Source organism: Stylophora pistillata, chromosome 1 (assembly GCF_964205215.1).
Source record: "Stylophora pistillata chromosome 1, jaStyPist1.2, whole genome shotgun sequence".
NCBI classification, from domain to species: Eukaryota; Metazoa; Cnidaria; class Anthozoa; order Scleractinia; family Pocilloporidae; genus Stylophora; species Stylophora pistillata.
In genome coordinates, this window is record NC_142519.1 from 41,062,802 (window position 1) to 41,082,946 (window position 20,145).

The 20,145-nt window shown below is 39.3% G+C and overlaps 1 protein-coding gene and 1 long non-coding RNA gene across 2 annotated transcripts; one reads left to right on the forward strand and one right to left on the reverse strand.

Moving 5' to 3' along the window:
- Positions 1 to 1,465: 1,465 nt before the first annotated feature.
- LOC148742547 (uncharacterized) lies at positions 1,466 to 3,084 on the reverse strand. Its single transcript, XR_016000169.1, has 2 exons — positions 2,980 to 3,084; positions 1,466 to 2,752 (listed from the first exon to the last, which is right to left on the reverse strand). It is a non-coding gene; the product is annotated as an uncharacterized LOC148742547 (long non-coding RNA).
- Positions 3,085 to 15,053: 11,969 nt separating this feature from the next.
- On the forward strand, positions 15,054 to 19,676 carry LOC148742548 (ZP domain-containing protein-like). Its single transcript, XM_088747814.1, has 4 exons — positions 15,054 to 15,257; positions 16,262 to 16,956; positions 17,736 to 18,052; positions 19,114 to 19,676. The coding sequence occupies exons 1-4, from the start codon at positions 15,054 to 15,056 to the stop codon at positions 19,209 to 19,211; spliced, it is 1,314 nt and encodes a 437-aa protein (XP_088603940.1). The 3' UTR covers positions 19,212 to 19,676.
- The last annotated feature ends 469 nt before the right edge of the window (positions 19,677 to 20,145 follow it).

The following is a 20,145-nucleotide window of genomic DNA, read 5'->3' on the forward strand; positions in this document are numbered from 1 at the left end:
AAGTAAAATAGTTTTTTATTCTGCGCGCTTTTTAAAACTTTTTTTTAAATCTAGAACTGCTTTTTTCATAATGGCTATGCCCATAATATGGGTATACGTTATCCATGCTATTTTACAGTCCCCTTACACGAATGTTCTCTAGGGAATGTAAACGTTATAGCATCAGGATCTGACAACATAGACAAAATTGATCAAACAAATCTCTTTAGTCACATTCTTCGCTACGCCTTTCCCCTACGATCTTCCTATATTTTACGATGGTTATCCTATACCCATAATATGGGATGCGGTAACCAGGCTACTTTCCAGGCACACGAATGCTCTGTAAAGAATCGACATATGTTTATTAGATATTCAACAAAAGTACTCCGCCGTTGTGCTACTTTAGATGCCCTCGGTGCACATTACTTTCTGTGGTTTCCAAATTGCTGGCATGTTCTATTTGACAGGCAAACCAAGCATAATGTTCGTTATAGCGTTTCAGAAATAAACATAAGCTTCACTTAACTTTTAAGCCTAAATTTCCAGAGATAGCATTCTTAACACATTTATGCATTCGTCATTGGCAATCAGACAAGAGATATTATTTTTTCGAGAATATAATAATTAACTACTATTCACAACTAGCCACCGACACTGAGGTGATTAGTTGGTTTTAAGTACTTACTAAAAACAGTGAGATATTATAGCACAAAAAGATACTTTTTAACTCATTTATTCCAGGAACGCCCACAATATTTTCGGGCTTGCAAAACTCGCGAGTTGCTCAAAAGTGAATAGCAAAGGATGTTCCGAGTTTGAGTAAAGCACCTTCAACGCTATCCACTGTTTTAGTATATACTATGGTTATCACATGCCCATAATATGGGGATATACTGGAACCATGCAGTTTTTCAGTCCCTGTACAAGACTGTTCCGCAAAGAATTGAGATGTGATAATATAGAAAAAATTGATTCAACTCATCTCTTTATTCACGGCTTCACTACGCTTCCCCCCCCCCCCCCCCACGATCTGCCCATATTTGATGATGGTTATCATATACCTAATATTATGGGGATACGGTAACCATGCGATTTCATAGTCCCTGTATACGACTAGTCTGTGAAGAATTGAGAAATGATAATTATAGACTAACTTCATCCAACTTATCTCCTTATTCAGCCTCTCTTTCACTACGCTTTTCCCGTAAGATCTGCCTATATTTGATGATGGTTATCATATACCCATATTATGGGGTTACGGTAACCATGCTATTTCACAGTCCCTGTATACGACTAGTCTGTGAAGAATCGAGAAATGACAATGTAGACAAACATCATTCAACTTATCAACCCTAACCCCAGCCTCTCTTTCACTACACTTTTCCCATAAGATCTGCCTATATGTTATGATGGTTATCATGGTTATCATATACCCATATTATTATGTTCACTAAAGAATCGAGATGTGACAGTATAGACAAACTTGATTCAACTTTTCTTTTTATTCACCTTCCTCAACACACTTTTCGCCTACGATCTGCCAATATTTTATGATGGTTATCGTATACCCATATTATGCAATCCATGCTATTTTACAGTCCCCGTACACGACTACTCTGTGAAGAGTCAAGATGTGACGAAAAAAACCAAACTTGATTATCTCTTTATTCTGTATCCTGTTTAGAACGTCGTGTCTCGATCCTATTTGAAACTATGCGCGCAGTAATGAGGATCACGATCAGTAAACTTTACTTCGTTTCAAATCGGGTTAAGTGTTGGGTGTTGTAAACTGGTCTGGGTACGCCGGTTAGACATAAAAATCCTAACACTCTTTGTTTGGTTGATTCTTTCTTCAATCTTTTTTGTTCTCAACAACGGGGACTAGCCACACTCCACAAAACACACTGTGCATTGTATGGATATGAGTAGATGTGTTATTAGGCAATAAAAGTGCACCAATTGCACAGAAATGCATCCTAGTATGAACAACTAAGAACTCCTAACTTTCCCTCTAGGAAGTGAGACATAGTCTCTGATGATATCGTACAATATGGCAAATTTTCCCATGAACAGAATACCACTATCTCGTCCATCATACTGCAAGTTGGTTCTACAGGATAGATTGGAGCATGGTCTGTAATAGAGTTTCAAAACAATTAAGACAGGCATATAAGCAAAACTCATTACCAAAACTAACTAAAAATTTACACAACAAACCTGCATAGAAACATTTCAACAATATTATCCTTTATAGTAATCATTGCTTTACATATATTAACAAGTAAATAATTGCTATACACTAAATCCATAACCACAGTCACAATGGTTGCTGAGTACACAGAAACATTTAAATTTCATTGACAATGAAATGACAGGAGTGCAGTTACAAAATTGTCCAATATTTTCAGAATATTACTACACCCTACACACTACAAATTGTTATCAACTGAAAATCATTTATTTATTTACACACATTTTATCAAGCAACAATTCCATTACATGCATAATTACTGAACAGTTCGAGACAACGATATGGCTATACCTACCTGTCTACACTCATACAAATGCTTCCTTGTATACAACTTAATGCAGTTCTGTTTCCAACAATGAACAACTGGGTCCCCACTGTCCCAGGGGCTGTAACAGTTTAGACACTTCTCGAGTGAGCTACCCGTAGGAGGTAAGGTGGGCACAAGAAGCAGAGCACCAGTGTTTGGACAAGCAGGTAACACATTTTCAGGGGTATGCATGCAAACATATTGCCAAGACCCTGTTAAGTTGAAAGGAATTGCCAACGGTGAGACGCGGGGCTAATAACAGATTTGTTAGCTAGGGATATGCTGCTGAACACTGAGGAGTGACAGCAGCTGCAGTAAGCACCAAGTCAAGAACATCATCTGGTGCTTCGTGTGCATTTTCTGAGATAATGAAGATACTTTAAATGGTCAAAGACATCTCTCTCTCGACTGCAAGATAGACAGGAAAATCCATGCTCACATGACACTATAGCAGGATTTGGCTCAAGTACACACACCAAACTTGATGAATTATTTAATTTAACCACTTTCAAAGGTGTCTGAAGAAGAAATTTTGATAAGAAAATAAAACCATGCCAAGCATAAAATGGATTCAATAATTACTATCACGTAGCTAGACATGTAACATAAAAACATTGCAAAAATAAAAAATAATAAGATAAAAAAAATATAAAGAGTCAAGATTGGCACACACAAATAACCTGGAAATTTAACTTTAAAGCATCTTCCATTAACTACTATTCCAGTTTTCTCAATGGCATCCCTCTGGCGATTTAAATCTTTTATCGTAGAAAAATAGAAATGAAATAAATTATAATACTGTCAAGACCCTATCAAGGAAACAAACCCGAAATTTCTCCTAAAGTAGCCATAAAAAGTGATCATAGCTAGAAGACTTAGAGGCTCAGCGTAAAATCAAACTCAGCCAATTATGTGATTTTCCTGCCAAGCAGAGATGAGTTCTGATACACCGTGAATCCAGCGTTCACAACAAAACATAAGACAGCAAACTCACTTTTTCCAATCTTAATAAAAATATAAACGTTATGACTTACCCCGGTTCGTCTTAGCTTGAAAATGCTAAGTAACGTTTGCCAAGCTTTTCTTGATCCAGGATCAAGAATTTATTTTATCGATCAACCAAAGATATCTCACCACTTCTCCTTCTTCGAATTTCTGCCGGAAGATGGTAGAAACAACTCCAAATAGAGAGGCGATGGCCACTTTGTTGTTCTGAACATATCGGTCATCCAAGCTTCCGCCATTTTTTAAAGCTGGACCGTACAAAACGCTTGGAAAATGTGCCACCAACAGGCTACTTCAAAAAACTTGCTGACTCTTATGCCACAATTCTTGAAATTTAAGATAAACCATTCCCTTGACTCATCTGGAAGAGAATGAAGCAATTCAACCCTTCGAAGTTTCAAGGGATCCATAACTGCACTCGACCGCGGGAAACTAAACATTCCCGCTTTTACTTACGCATATTAATATGAAATCCAATCTCCAAATGTCAATAGGCCGATCCAGCCCCTAATAAACAAAAGGCTTCATTGTACTCAGCAGGAACAGATCGAGATTGTACAACTTCAAGCAACTACTCAGATTACTGCGAGCAATTATCGAAAAAGGCTGTCAAGGCGATGATGGAAACGTATCCGGTTTATGACGTCACTCCATAGCAACCAGCCTTTTCGAATATTTGAACTTCCGTTTACCTGTGGCTCGTGATGCTAAAGCGAATCTTGCCTGGTCACTCGAATTTTCCCACCTTTTTGTCTACACCAATCCGAACAATTCATATCAAAAACGCAGTAGGGAGGATATTTCGTCTCCAGCCGCTTCTAGTCTCTCAAAATGGGTTTAGATCAGTGGAAGCCCCTTACAAATGAATGGTGAGTTTTTGCAGCTATGTCACGTGATCTTTAGAACCGATGACTAAGGAGAAGATTAAGAGAACGTTGGAACAAGTTCGTGAATCAAGTGAAACAGAAAGTATCATGCCACAACTCATAATTTAGGTCATTGCTCTTTCATTGTTTCACTTGTATGTAGGAAAGGTTGAAACAGCACAATAAAGTGAGGTAAAAAAAATTTGCCTCCTCTTTTGCCCCTCTTGCGTATCACTCCAAAACCGGTTAAGAATATTTCGTCAAATAACCTTCAACACAAGCTGTAAGAGGTCACCATCGCAAGTGATTCGAGAGAACTGGAATTTTAGCCTTTAGGTGAAGCTGGTAGACTTGGTACACTTTACTTTCTGCCCCGTGGATGCACCTTACTAAAAGAAACGAGTTAATATTGTTTAGTTGTGTCTGCGCTGAACTTTTTGATAGCGTGTAATCAATCGTCACTCGGCTTTAAAAGATATAAATTACTGTTGCGTTTGCCTAAAAATGCCTGACATTTTTTTACTTCTGGAATAAAATGCTATCAGTCCGTGGCTTACGATTTGACAACATTCCTTTCTTTGACGACCTGAACTTAGCGCTCGCCCAGCAGCTATTTCTCTCAGCCTACGTTCCCTTGACGGAACGTTTGAAAAACGACATTCTGATTGGATGACAGCTATACAAAATACATCTCTCTGATTGCTCGACCAGCAGCTAAAAAGAAGCATTTCTTCCACATGGATTAATTAGATTTGGTTCTTGTAACTGAGCATATCCCAGCCGCACGGGGGACTGCGAGAGCTTCTGGAGGAGTTGAAGATGAACGAAGTTTTACTTTTGAGTTGTCTTGTGCTATGTGCAGCCGGAACATTTGAACACTCTGACGAAGACACTCTTGTCCAAGGTAAAATTCCTAACAATTCATTTAGACTGCCATCTTTAAAAAAAAAAAGATGTAAACACGCACTAATGTAGTAATTTCAGAATTATAGTGCTATTTTTATGCCGTTTCAAAATGTGTGCTATTTGCTTCGTAATATTCGTAACTTTTTTCGTTTTGCATTGGCTTGTTTTTTTCCTAACTTGTTTCCCTGAAAATCTACGCCATTATACACTTTCGACCCGTGTCCATTTTTTTTTTGCTGCTAATGAGCGAGTGCGAAGCAAAGATGACAAAGGCTGATAAAAAACGATGGAAGATTTTCTCTAGCACGTGTAAGACATATATCTTATTAACCAAGCGCGAGGGCCGTACTGGGAGAATATCGGCCCGAGCGCAGCTCGGTCCGTACAATAAAGACCGAGGGTCGATATTCTTCCAGTACGGTCCCGAGCAAGCTTGGTTAATAAAAGATTTATTATACGACTGAAGTTCAAAGGGACACAAATGTGGTATCATTCGGGACCATTCGGGACAGTGCCCGGTCCAATACTTAGAGAATATTGGACCGGCAATAGAGCATTTTGATTGGTTGATTTTAGTTATTGGCCCTCTGACTGCCCGAGTCGTGTAATAATATTCTGTAAGGTGTTGTTTCTTGAGTGTAAAATACAAAGGGTTTTGAAATTGCGCCCTGCAAAGATTTTCACAGCTATTCATCTGAACAACAAAAGGTGTTTAAGCAAGACTAACAAATTTTCCCGCATCAAATCATTTATTTTACACTCGTGCTTTTTACTGTACTTAAAACAAAAGCTCGGCGTGAAAACCCAATCGTTCGAATTATCACTGAAGATTCTTTACGGCTATATCTTATATATTTCAGCTTCTATTCGCAATCGCCTCGATATTTTTAAGACGTAAAATATGTATAAAAAGGTTAATACCTTTAGTTATAAATTTGCTTGGACGATACAGGGTTGAAATTTGTGTAAAACTCCGAAACTGTCTGCGATTTTCTTCAAAGGGGTCGAAGTTCTGCTTTTTGGGCTAATTCTAGAGTGCTACAGGATCAATTCTGCGTCAATTTACAAAAGAAAGGTTTTCAGAAAATGTAAACGATAAATGTGGAAGCACCCTACCCCTCGAAGAAAAAAGGCGCTACGCTTACTACCGTATACTGTTCTTGTGTTTTGATCATATTCCTTTGAGCTTCAACTTTACTGATCTTCACATAATATGACAATGAGGAAAACAAATTTTATAAGCTTTTTCAAACTTGAATATTACTGCATTTGCTTTTTGAGTCTATTGTTCGAATAAACGCTGCATTATGATGCGGCGTTTTCTTCGAGAGCGGCATTTATAAGTATTCTGCTCTAAAATCCGGCGTTTAATTGAGTCAATACTGTACGCACTTTGATGTCATGCAAGAAAAAATTCGAACATCCCTCGTTCGCTTGTCATTAATGACCTAAGATAACTTGGCAGGACAAGAATTTTAGTTTCTCGCCTGCTTCCTGAGATCAGTTGCTCGACTGGTACAGTTTCATTTGTTGCTAAACGTCGCGTCTTGCGTCTAACTGTTCCTTTGAATATAATTAGGTTTCATAGAAGATTCTGGGGGAGATACCAACAAATGGCTTAGAAGTTCAACGATTGCAGTCGATAACCAACCTGTTGGGAACGAAGGAAATCTTCTGGAACAGGACGAGAAGAGTAAAGAGGATAACCAGGAGACGAAACAGTCTGTGATACATGGAGAGGGGTTTGATCCAAAAGATTTGGCGATAGATTTCGATGAAGATACATCTAAAGTGGCCATTGATGGAGTAAAATGTGCAGAAAATGAACCAGAGGGAGATCCAGCGTTGCAAGGTATGGAATAAAATTACTTCTTAAGGAGGGTATTGAAGCCTTTGTGTGATCACGAAAGGTACGAAAAATTTCTATGAAAGTCCGAATAGATAACGCGGAAAGCCGAAAATACTTCGGGAAAATAATTTTCTCCTTTTACTCCCACGTTCAATTAGATTTGCAAACTCGGCTACATTAAGACTTAAAAACAAGAAAACAAAAACAAGAAAACAAACAAACAAAAAACTGTTAACTCTTTACACCCTGTTTCACCAATGTTGATTGTTTCTTTTTTTTTGTTGTTTTTTTTTGTTTTTGTTATTTTGTTTTGTTTGGATCCATACCGTGATCGATTGAAAATGTCACATTTCTTGCCTGAATCTGGCCCTGATCCTGTGAAATGCCAAGAATTGTGATTACAACTTTAAATAAACAGAGGCTGATAGTTTCGAAAGAAACTGTTTGGAGCTGCGTCGGTGGGAGTAACGAAATAATTTGGATATATCAACAAAGTTGAAGTGGTAAATTGGCCATCGTAACGATTACAAAAGCTGACGTTTCGAGCGTTAGCCCTTCGTCGGAGCGAATGACGAAGGGCTAACGCGCTCGAAACGTCAGCTTTTGTAATCGCTACGGTGGCCAATTTACCACTTCAACTTTGTTGATATATCCAAATTATTTAAATGAACAGGTTGTAATGAACGCATCGGTAATTTAATAATGGCTACCCGGACAATAAATTTTATTCTTGACCAGTAGTTCCTGTAAGAAAATTAGATTACACTAAATCTAACTACTGACAATAAATGACAACAAACGAAATAAACCCTGCGAAATGAAAGCTTAAAACATACCTGACGGTTTGGATCTAAAGGGACACGAGACGAACATACAACGATAACTATGTAACAGTAAGGAAACTTTTCGCGCGAAACTAAAATACATACTGACTCGAGGGGACTGAACCCTGTAACTGCAGTAATCGTAACCTTACAACACCACGATGATAATGACGATTTATTCGGTACGAATGATGTTGACGGTATGTGGGTTGAAACTTAAAACAATAAATGAATACGAAATTACAACAATTGACTAGTAAAAGGAACAGGAAAGAAATACACTGAACGAACTTCAAATGACAATGCTTACATTGTTACGATTTCTACGAAACTGCTGGACGAATATAAACTGCCCAAAGGCGAAATAAAGACAAACTGGAGTAACTGCTCAAAGCGAGCTACTGTATGACTAACGGAAGACTAAACTCTGAACTGAGAAAACTAATTTATATATGCGAAAACGACTAGCTAACTTAAAATGCAATTAGCGCCTATATTACGAAAGAAACTAATGAACGAAGATACGTGACATAGAAACAACAGAAGCTAACAAACCAGCGAAAAAATACTAACGAACGACGAGAAACAGTGACAACGCAAAAAGACACCCTAATGATTGATTGAATGAGAAAAACAAAAAAAAACATTCCGCACGTTAAGACCCTACAAACCCTATTATGTGGATGGACCGCTGGCCCTCAAAATTTGTTGTAACATAGGTGATAAAGAAAACAATGACTGGGCTTCAGAGAACTTTAACGAGAATTCCATTGTGGAAGTCGATGGCCAACCAGCTGGAGGCGAAGGAGAGCTTTTGGAACAAAAAAAGAAAAGCAAACAGGACCACCAGGCGGTTGGAAAGTCTGTGGTCAACGGTGAAGAGTTTGGTCCAGCCCATGTGGAGTTTGACTCTGCTGAAGATCCAACAATAGCAAGCACTGATGAAGTGAAAGATGGACTAGATGAACCAGAGGAAGATCCGACACATTTTGGTATGGACGTCTATTTTATAACTGGATTGAAATTTTTATCAACTTTCAAACTGGTGAATCGTAATAGAACTGATTTTACTTTGAAACAACTCGACCTCAGCAAGTCAAACACCATTTACTGTCTGTCTGTTCAAAAAGAGGTTAATCTTGGAAGAAGTTGATCCTCTGATTGACCATTTAAAAAATCTTCCCTTACCCCTGAAGTTTCCGTTGAAAAACATTTGATGGATTTTTAATAACCTACAATAGGTGATAAAGAAGACACTGAAGTATCTTGGAAGAAATTTTTTAAACATCCCATTGAAGGAAACGATAACCAGCCCGCTGAAAACAAAGATCTTCCGAAGAAAGACGAGAACGGTAAAAAGGATGACCAGCCGGGTGAAAATTCCATGATCAATGGCGAAGAGTTTAGTCTGGAAGATGCGGGGTTTGATCCTGTTGAAATTTCAATTGACACAACCATTCATCGAGATGAAGGACTGGAACCTAAGGAGGATCCAGCAAACTTGGGTATGAATCAGGAGGGCTTCGTTTAGACAGGACTAACGAGAAACTAAAAACAGGGGAAAAAAAAACATGAAACAGAAATGCCCTTCATTTCAAATTCGAAATAACGTTACCAAAACGTAACAGTAAGATCTATAAAAAAAAAAACTTGGTCATGTTGGTGAAAAGAAAATTCCACCCCTTGTACCAGGGTCTATTCATTTGAAGTTAAAAATATTTACACGATGATAGGCTCTCATTGTTCCCTTAATTAAAAATAAATTTCCCATTTTAAGACCATAATAGTTGAAGAATACATCATAATACACGTTTCCAGACCAACATGATTGATACACCATGTCCCCTAGGACAGCAAATACTTTTATGGCCCACTTAGAAATGCTGGTCTTACTTATACGCTAGGGGGGTTCAATATTAGATGCAAGGATGCTTTTCCTTAAGTTCCTTTGATATTGGATTACAATTTGATATTGATTGATTCCCAGAGTTAAACCCGTGTGAACCTGCCAATTACAAGCTCCTCAACACAAAAGACCGTCTTGTAGAAAACAAGGATCAAAGCTCAGTGAAATGTGATCAGCGAGATCTCGCTCTTCCCGACTGGTTTCGCTTCACTGATGCGGAAGGTGACCACATTCCAGAAAGTTGCGTTCCCATGAGACGCTGCGGAACTCATGCTCCGGGCTGGCTCAATGGTAAACATCTAAGTGTCCAGGAAGGCGTGGTAGTTCGTCAAGTCTGTTATCATTGAACGGATGGGTGCTGCCAATGGAAAAACAATGTGAAAATTCGAAACTGTGGCAACTTCTACGTGTACGAGTTACAAAGACCACCAGTATGCGCGTTACGTTATTGTGGAGACAAAGGAGGTACGAACTTTTCGTTTTATCTTCTTTATAAACATTACAGAGGCCTCAATTAGCCAAGCTGATCGTTTATGTAGGTTGATTAATTTTCTTCCTAAATATGAAAAAAGACGCCCTATCGGATAAAGCGAAAAAAGAAAACAGTTTCGGTATGGTGTCTGTTCTGCCTCTGCGTAACAAATAGACTCGAGTAGTTGCCACGCGTCTGCTCTGTAATGGTTCACGGGTAATGTTAACATGTTGGAAGAAAACTGAAGAACAACACGAATGCTTCACTAGTGTTCTTACCCCATTTCCGACTTCTGCGATCTATAATTACTAGACACACCCATGCCAACTGGGAACCTACTTGCTAAAAGTAATCAAAAAGCAAACTTCTGCAAATGGTGGAGTCATCGATGCGTTTGTCCTCTGACAGATAATGGCGAGATATCAATCATAATTGAGGTTATTATACAATCTTTGCAAAATGATAGGCAACAACTAATCACAGCGAGCTTTGTACACATTTCACTGTGCAACTTAACATGAGTAACGGCCTTAGAATGCCTACAAAAAAACATTCTTCATAATAGCGAAGAAATTCCAAAATTATTGCTGATGTTAGCCGGTCAAATAATGCTTACGCCTGTGTTTGTTTCATCGTCTCTTTCTTTCCATCGCTTCTTTTTTGTGTCAAAGTCGCGGAACGGAAAGAAACTTCCAAGAAATGAAAATAAACGATAATCTCAAAGATAGCAACACCGAAAATTTCAGGGTGACTAGATCATTTTCCTTCGATTAGTCGTTACTTGATAATCACTGACCATTCTTTTATAATCTTAAGCATTCAATCCATGTTTTCCTGGCAAATACAAGCTCCTCAACACATACGACCGTCTTGTGGGAAACAAAGATCAAAGCTCAGTCAAATGTGATAAGCGAGATATCGCTCTCCCAGGCTGGTTTCGCTTCGTTGGTGCAGCTGGTGACAGAATGCCAACCAAATGTCCAGAAACAAATCGCTGCGGTACTCGTGCGCCAGGTTGGCTGAATGGAAAGCATCCTTCTGCTGCAGACGGTATAGTAAGCCGTGAAGTTTGTTATAACTGGTCAAAAAACTGCTTTCGATGGAAAAACAAGATATATGTGAAGAATTGTGGAGTATTTTACGTGTATGAGCTGCAAAATCCCCCTGCGTGCTCACTTCGATACTGCGGTGAGGGTTGCTTTGCTTGGTTTAACATTTAATGAGAAATTGGATAATATATTCCTGATTACCGTCACGAATATAGAACAAGGTTTTACACTATTAAAGCGGAAAAACCAACGCTTGTTCTATAATACAAGTTTAGCAGGTGTAGTGAGGTGTAGTACGGTGTAGTACGGTGTACTACGGTGTGGTACGGGGTAGTACGGTATAGTACAGTGTAGTACGGTGTAGTACGGAGTAGTACGGTGTAGTACGGTGTAGTACGGTGTAGTACGGTGTAGTACGGTGTAGTACGGTGTAGTACGGTGTAGTTTGGTGTAGTTTGGTGTAGTACGGTGTAGTTTGGTGTAGTTTGGTGTAGTGCGGTGTAGTGCGGTGTAGTGCGGTGTAGTGCGGTGTAGTGCGGTGTAGTGCGGTGTAGTGCGGTGTAGTGCGGTGTAGTGCGGTGTAGTGCGGTGTAGTGCGGTGTAGTGCGGTGTAGTGCGGTGTAGTTTGGTGTAGTACGGTGTAGTTTGGTGTAGTACGGTGTAGTACGGTGTAGTACGGTGTAGTACGGTGTAGTACGGTGTAGTTTGGTGTAGTGCGGTGTAGTGAGGTGTAGTGAGGTGTAGTACGGTGTAGTTTGGTGTAGTACGGTGTAGTGAGGTGTAGTACGGTGTAGTTTGGTGTAGTACGGTGTAGTACGGTGTAGTGCAGAGTAGTTCGGTGCAGTACGGTAGTAGGTGTAATTTGGTGCAGTTTTAATGTTACAGACTTCATTCAAATGATTTGCCTTGTTTCGAGGTTGAGCAGATTTTCATTGGATTTTACCTTTTTTTCTGTTAGTTATTATTTTGTGCGCTATTTCGCTCCTGGTTCGGCTGCATGATTCTTATTAGTCACAATTGTAACGCGCTGTTAAACTTGATTCATCAGCTGGTTTGAATTCTCAGCACAATTTGGCTATCATTGTTCGTTTATTATTTTTCTTTTTTGGCCTTTATCTGGTTTTTAAATCAAAATTTCTCCTAAGACTTGATCTAGTGTTTGTTGTTATTACACGTATGGTTTACTTTATGTGCTCCTTCTTACGCTTCTAAAGTTCATAATCTACCGGTCGTTACCTAACTAAATCATTAATACATACCACGAGGTAGCTCTAAGGAGCCTTTGATTACACCTGTTAGTTAGAACATAACTCTTCTTTGATGAAGAACTGAATAAGTTTCTATTTAAAACAGAGACCATTTCCCTCTCATTACAGGAGAGACCACAGTATGTTCAGATCGCGGCTACCAAGTTCTTAACCAAACCGATCGTGCAATGGCCAACTCTGATCAAAGTAGGGTGAAATGCGATGGAAGAGCTCCTGATAACATTCTTGTACCAAAGTGGTATCGTATGACGGGAGATAGTGGTGACCAGATTCCAGAGAGTTGTGTTCCCATGAGACGCTGCGGAACTCACGCTCCAGGCTGGCTTAATGGTTCACATCCAAGTTTGCAAGAAGGTGTAGTAGCTCGTCAAGTCTGCTATCATCGTACGGGAGGATGTTGTCAATGGAAGAATAACATTCAAATCCGAAACTGCGGGGACTTCTATGTGTACGAGCTGCAAAAACCACCAACATGTTCATTACGTTACTGTGGAAACAAAGAAGGTAAGAGCTCGCTACCTAAACTTCTCTCCAAAGGCATTATTCAGGTTTGATTTCGCCGCGGGGGTAATTTTGAAGTTGACTTACGACTAAAACTAGTTTACGATATTTTTTTGTCCCTTTTAAGGTCATGTGCACCTTTTTGCAAACACTCCTAATTAATTGTCTAAAATAGTGGTACATACATGCATGCATGCATACATACATACATGTGTTTAAATACTTCGTGTTTTGGTGTGTACAGCGGCAGTCATAATTACCCCGGGTATGATTACTTTTGCCTTAAGAAACGTGGTAGAGTAAAACCTAGCCTGAGGGACTAAAAGTTAAAAGACTTGAGGTGGAGGCCAAGCTTCGTTTTCATGTTGTGTTCTTTGGTAATATGATATTCTCTTACACTACCTCTCTCTACGTTTGATTGCAAATTAATGTTGTTTACTGAACAAACTTTAGAAGTGGAGGGAAATTACCTGCGAAGGAGTAGCATCTCATCCAGGGGAGGGGGGGTAGGGATAGCAATACTCTTAATGTTTCCCTTTAGCTGATTAGTTTTGTTTTCCCAGTGAAGGTTCTAAGAGAACTCCCAACTTTTCTTTTTGTTAATTATGCGTACATATGCATGTGAATAAGAGGAAATTTGAAAGAAACAGTTCTCCAGTGCATCATCACGTCACCAACACTGGAAAAACAAAACATTGCAAGCTGAAGAGGAATATGGGTTTTCACTTTATTTGAAAAGCAATTTTAGTCATGAGTCCGAGGGATTACTTATCTTTGAGTCTTTTACCTTAATAGCAATAGATAGCCTCAGCATAGTTTATGGAATTTTTTGCAGAGCTTATTACCCAGCCACCACCGATTACAGCGCCAAAGCCAAAGTCAGGTAACTCAAACAAACAATACTGAGCCATTTTGCTCACAAACCTCAATTTCTTTGTTGCAATGATGATGGACATGGTTCTCACTTACTTGATCTAAAGTGCCTCCCTCAACTGAGCGTCGCTCTCCTAAACACAGCCCTCATCATTGAATACAAGTTAACCAGAAATAGGGGACAATTTGTTTGAAACAGCCTTGAAAACGCATTTTTCTCCTGCAAAAACGTTTTTTCCGCTCACTAATTATTGTATTTAAAGTTTTGTCTGGTTTAAGTTGGTCTAAGACATTCAAACATTTCTAATTGTGCAAGTACATCTGTTAGAGGATAGCTTTGTTACGGTATTGAGTGATTGTAGATTCAGAAATGCTACGAAAACGGTTTTAGCCTCCAAGCAGCTGACATTAATATCCAAGTTCTTGACTGTTTGTCTTAGTATTCGACCCATGTTATCCTGGCAAATACAAGCTCCTCAACACATACGACCGTCTTGTGGGAAAGAAAGATCAAAGCTCAGTCAAATGTGATCACAGAGATATCGCTCTCCCAGGCTGGTTTCGCTTCACTGGTGCAGCTGGTGACAGGATGCCAACCAAATGTCCAGAAACAAATCGCTGTGGTACACATGCACCAGGTTGGCTGAATGGAAAGCTTCCTTCTGTCGCAGAAGGAATAGTAAGCCGCGAGGTCTCTTATCACTGGTCAAAAAACTGCTGTAAATGGAAAAACAAGATAAATGTGAAGAACTGTGGTCCATTTTACGTGTATGAGCTGCAAAAACCACCTGCGTGCTCACTTCGATACTGCGGTGAGTAAAGGGCTTGCTAGCTTAAAGAGACACCTGCCACTTACATAACATTGCTTGATGGGTAGTATTAAAATGGGTATTTTTATCATTAGAAATTGATAAATTATCTTCGTTACATAATAGGAGAGGCCACGGAATGTTCATATGACGGCCACCAAGACCTTAACCAAGCTGACCGTGCAATGGCTAACTCTGATCAAAGTAGGATTAAGTGCGATGGAAGAGCTCCAGATAACATTCTTGTCCCAAAGTGGTATCGTATGACGGGAGACAGTGGTGACCAGATTCCAGAGAGTTGTGTTCCCATGAGACGCTGCGGTACTCACGCTCCAGGCTGGCTCAATGGTTCACAACCGAGTTTGCAAGAAGGTGTAGTAGCTCGTCAAGTCTGTTATCATTGGACCGGAGGATGTTGTTAATGGAAGAATAACATTCAAATCCGAAACTGCGGCGACTTCTATGTATACGAGCTTCAAAAGCCTCCGGCGTGTACATTACGTTATTGTGGGAATATGGAAGGTGAGGTTTTTGTTCTTTTAACTTGCCTAAACACAACACCGAAGCTTTACTTGTTCTCGTGTGCGAATTCAAGTGTTTTTATTTATTTATTTATTTATTTTTGCAGCGCCCACTACTCAACCACCAATCATAAAACCGACGCCGTCACCAGGTAGCGTATTATCTCCAGCAATTTTCTTTTGGCCACAATTGTTATAAGGTTACCCAGGATTCCTTTGGTTTAGCTTTAATTCGCTCTATGATTGGTCTATAAACGCGTGCCACTCTCTCAGCCAATCAGATGCAACAAAAAACAAGGAAAAAAGTTATAATTCCTGATTGCCTGTTTTGAATATTTTGATTTTGGTTTTAAGACTTTCATTCGCTTTAGAAAGTACACGTATTAGGTAACCTGCTGTCTTTATCTACACAAATTGAGAACACGATAAAACTACCTTTACGATTTGTAGCTGTCTTCCAGTGTAACCGATAAATCAAAAGTTAAATAAGCAACTCTAGTTTTATGATTAACCTTCTGCTTTTGCTGAACCGAACCAAAACCAATGCTTTTTGGAAAAGCTGACGTCACTGCTGCTTGAGTTTTCTGTCGGGATTACAAAACCCTTCTTTTACGCCTGTTCAGAATTTTCAGAAAGTGTTTCTACCTCCGGTGATTGTCAGTATCTCAAATATATCCAGCATGCTATGGATTTGAGAACATTTGATGTTTTTCTGCGAGCAGAAAATTTTACATGCAAACGCTGGTTCTAAATTTATCCTGCTTAGTGTGAACAGCTCATTGAACAGCAGTAAAAGTATCCATTGTTCCTGATTTAGGTAATGGCCGCCTCGTACCACGTAAGTAATGCTTGTGTTGATTCTCTAATTTTGAATACCTCTTCATTCTTCAGGGGTAAATGTCACTTGTGATAAAGACGGGATGTTCATCAGCATTCCAAAGAACTTTCTGCCGGGCATGAAAATGGATCATCTCCGTCTCAGTGATGTAAACTGCGGGGCCACAGAGACCCAAACTCACTTTATTCTTCCCACAAAACTGAAAGAATGCCAGACAACGAGTAGGGACACCAAGAATTCTGTCTGTTTCGTGAACAAGGTGTTGGAGATATCTGTCGAACACCAGCCGATTATCACGCGCCTGCGCGAAGTGGAAATACCCTTCAGCTGTTGTTACTCAAACACAGGAGTCGTTTCCTCTGTTGGTCTCCATATCAAAAGCAAAAAGGTCGTTCTGTCCAGGAATGGATTTGGAGAATTTATTTTAGAAATGAAGATCTTCCCCGATAACAGGTTCATCGACCATTACGAAAGCGAAGACTTTCCAGTGAATGTACCTTCGGGAAAATTGCTGTACGTGGACGTCAGCTTGGATACAGAGGACTTAAAACTCGAGATCTTGGCAGAAACGTGTTTTGCCACACCTGATCCTAATCCTTTTAAACCTGGATTGAAATACTTGTTCATCGATGATGGGTATGAGAAACTCGTTTTAATTCTTGGTTTTCTGGTTTTGTTGTTGTTGTTTTTTTTTTTACATCAAATGGCAGTAGTAAGCTCCTTACAAGTGTAAGACACAACGACTCGTCCCAGTAAAACACTGCCACATAAACCTAAAGTTTTCATGTTTTTTTCGTTGTTATGTCTTTTTGTTCTCTATTGACTTATGTCAATTGCTTCTTCTGCAACAAATAAGGGCCGCATCTCTCGACTTGTCTTCGCTTCTTCATAATCGTCATTTAGGCTTGTTACGCAACGTTCAATTAATTCAAGGGAAACGTGTCTCTCGACGAACGTTAAGTCTGTTGCGATTGAAGTTTATCCTTGAATGTAGAGAGACAGTTTTTAAATTTTTGATTTAAAAGTTCCACTTTTCAACTCGGTGTGCCTTTCCTCCATTGTCTCTCTATCCAAAAACTTTATCTCCTTTGCACAAAGTTATTAGGAGTCCAGATGCCCAGGTAGTACCTACCAATTGTGCTATAATCTTTCCCACACTTGATCTTTTGTTTGATCAAGACGATACTGCATTGCTCAAGCAATACTTTCGATAACACATTTCAAACTAGCTCGTATATTTTCATAATTAAACTAGGGTTTTTTGTTGAATGACTTTCCTCAATGAGCAAGTTGAATTTATCTTTGTTATTAACGGTTTCCATAGTCACGTCATTACCGCAAGTATTGTTTTGGTGTCTATTCAGTGCTGTTATGAAAAGTTGCAATAACGCCTACGTTTAAAAAGAAAATTTCGAGAAAATTTGTATTTTTTGCGTCGTTACGATTCCTCGTATGTGAACTAGCGATGTGTGCTACGCAATCGCCAGCTGCCGTGACTTCTTTTGCAGGTGTGCTGTAGACGATACCTTAGAGTTTATTCCATCCGATGATGAAAGAAGTCAGAGGTTCAGTCTAGCAGCGTTCAAATTCTTGGGTAATCATCACTATGTGTACTTGCATTGCAAGCTCAAAATATGTAACGCAACAGACCCGAAGTCACGCTGTGCACAGGGCTGTCTCCGTGAAGGAAAAAGGAAGAGGTCGCTGTACTCTCAGGAAACAAATGACGAAGAGTATATCTTGGCCCAGGGACCGTTCGTGCATTCAGAAAGTGATGACGATGAAACAGACAACCAGAAGCAAATGGAAATGAACGAAGTTGAAAGTAGGGCTAGGTTTTTTATCCTTCAAAAATAGTGAAACTGAGGCGTTGTGGTACATAACTTAAATTGCAATCAGATTTTTACGAAAAAATCTCATTCAGAACTGTTCTTAATACTCTAAGATATAGCATGCATATGTTACATTTTGTTCACTGTGTGATATCAAGAATAAGGAAGACAGCAAATTTTGAGCTCAGCGATGAAAATGTAAGAAAGATTAAAGAAAATACATCTTTTTCAGTTTCATTACCAGGACGGAACAACATTAATTATGCCCTTTCGAAGCTTAAAATTCACCATTCCTTTTGTTCTGTTTACTTGCTTGACGCTTTCGATATTGCCGACCCTGGCTGTATGCAGGACGTGTGTCACACTTAACAAATGGTAAACACCACAGCGTACACTATTGAGTTATGGATGCACGCGGGAGGTTGCTAAGCACGAAAGAAGCGTAAGAGTCGCTCGAGGCGAAAGCCGAGAGCGACTCTAGCTTCTTGAGTGCTTAGCAAACCTCCCAAGTGCATCCATAACTCAATAGTGTACGCTGTGGTGTTTACCATTTGTTTTATAACATTACATTGATACATTGTAGCTAAAGAGTTCCCTTTTATTTAACAAATCTTACGCGACCAGAAAAAACAAGCGCGCGCGGAAAAATAGTCTTTGCATTTGCTCACGTCAGCAGCGTACACCCATGGGCAAATGGGGGACGCTAAATTGACCAATCAGAGCGCGCGCTTTACTTTGGTTATGTTATAATTAAAATTAGAGGTAACCCAACTCATCGTAGAGTCTGCAGTTTAAAAGGTAGAGAGTCGGAGCGCGGAGTCCCAAAGTCTGGGGCTCGATTACTCATAGGATTCAGATTTACATTTTTGTACCGCGATTTTAAAAGTATTCTTTTACACGTGATATCGTACAAGAAGAAATAGTAAAATTCGTTAAAGTATTACGCAGAGAAAATTTCTAGTTAGCTCAACTCATTATGTCAAAGATATGACGGAGTGATAAATTTGTTATGGTAAATATCAACGCAATGATTGAAGTACTTTCTCCTTAACAGGTCCGTACACCGCTCTCGTTGCCGCCGTGATTGTTGTTTTTGTGGTTGTTGGCGTCACTTGTGGTTCGATCCAGTATGCCTGGAAGAAGAAGCACTAGTGCTAGTCGCGCTTATCAACTCTTTACTGTTCCTTCTGCGGACAACAGCTCGCGTAGACAACATTCTTTAAGATTCCTTTTGCAGCTTTCACGATACGAATGATAGTTGTAGGATGCATGAACTCGAAAAACTTTGAATGAAGCAGCAAATTATAATAATAATATAATAACAAACAAATATACAATGCATAAGAAGCTTAATTGATACAAATTGATATCTGAATGATTTTAGCGGTTTCATGTCAGACAGATACCTTAAAAGTTTGCCACTGTAAACTGCAATATCGAAGAAATAAATATTCTACTCAGAGTGCTCAATGTCTTTGTGGCCGTCAACCTCATCCCTTCGCCTGCACTCAGGTCATTGACAAATTGAACGATATATAAGCATTTTTCTTTATTTTTTTTCCCTTTCGATTATCTATACACCTTTCAGCTCGGGGTATCACGAAGCTTTGGGTATGCTTTAAAGTTGGCTTTGAGAAATTGAATTCAACCATGGCTCAAATTTTTATTGATATCTGTTGTCCCATTAACTCGTAACATTTCTCGTCCGCAGTCCACTTGCGTTCCAAGGACATTCTTAACGCTGATACTCGAGAAAATATAAGAAGGAATAATTCGTGAGCTGATCAATTTCCGGCGAGACCAACTCGTCTTAATTACTAAAGCCCCGGCAACTTCACGGACGGGAAGCCTTTGATAATCGTAACTCAGACTGAAAAGTACAGTCGGGAAACATTCAGTTAACTGAAGTAGAAACCTCGAACCCACCCAGTCCGTAAAAATTTCGATTATCTTCGATTTTGTTATTCATTAGGTTGGCCTGCTTTGCTTCCAAATGACTCGCAGCAAAGTGGCGTACAATAAAATGTTGTGAATACTACTTTTATTAGTCAAATTATTATCAAAACACCGTCCTTAACATGTTTTA

Excerpts from the sequence above, each read along its gene's own strand:
- LOC148742548 (XM_088747814.1), top strand. The coding sequence starts at position 15,054 with ATGGCTAACTCTGATCAAAGTAGGATTAAGTGCGATGGAAGAGCTCCA. Across the intron at positions 15,258-16,261 it reads AAGGTGTAGTAGCTCGTCAA|ATACCTCTTCATTCTTCAGG; the intron begins GTCTGTTATCAT and ends CTCTAATTTTGA. Across the intron at positions 16,957-17,735 it reads GTAGTAAGCTCCTTACAAGT|GTGTGCTGTAGACGATACCT; the intron begins GTAAGACACAAC and ends CTTCTTTTGCAG.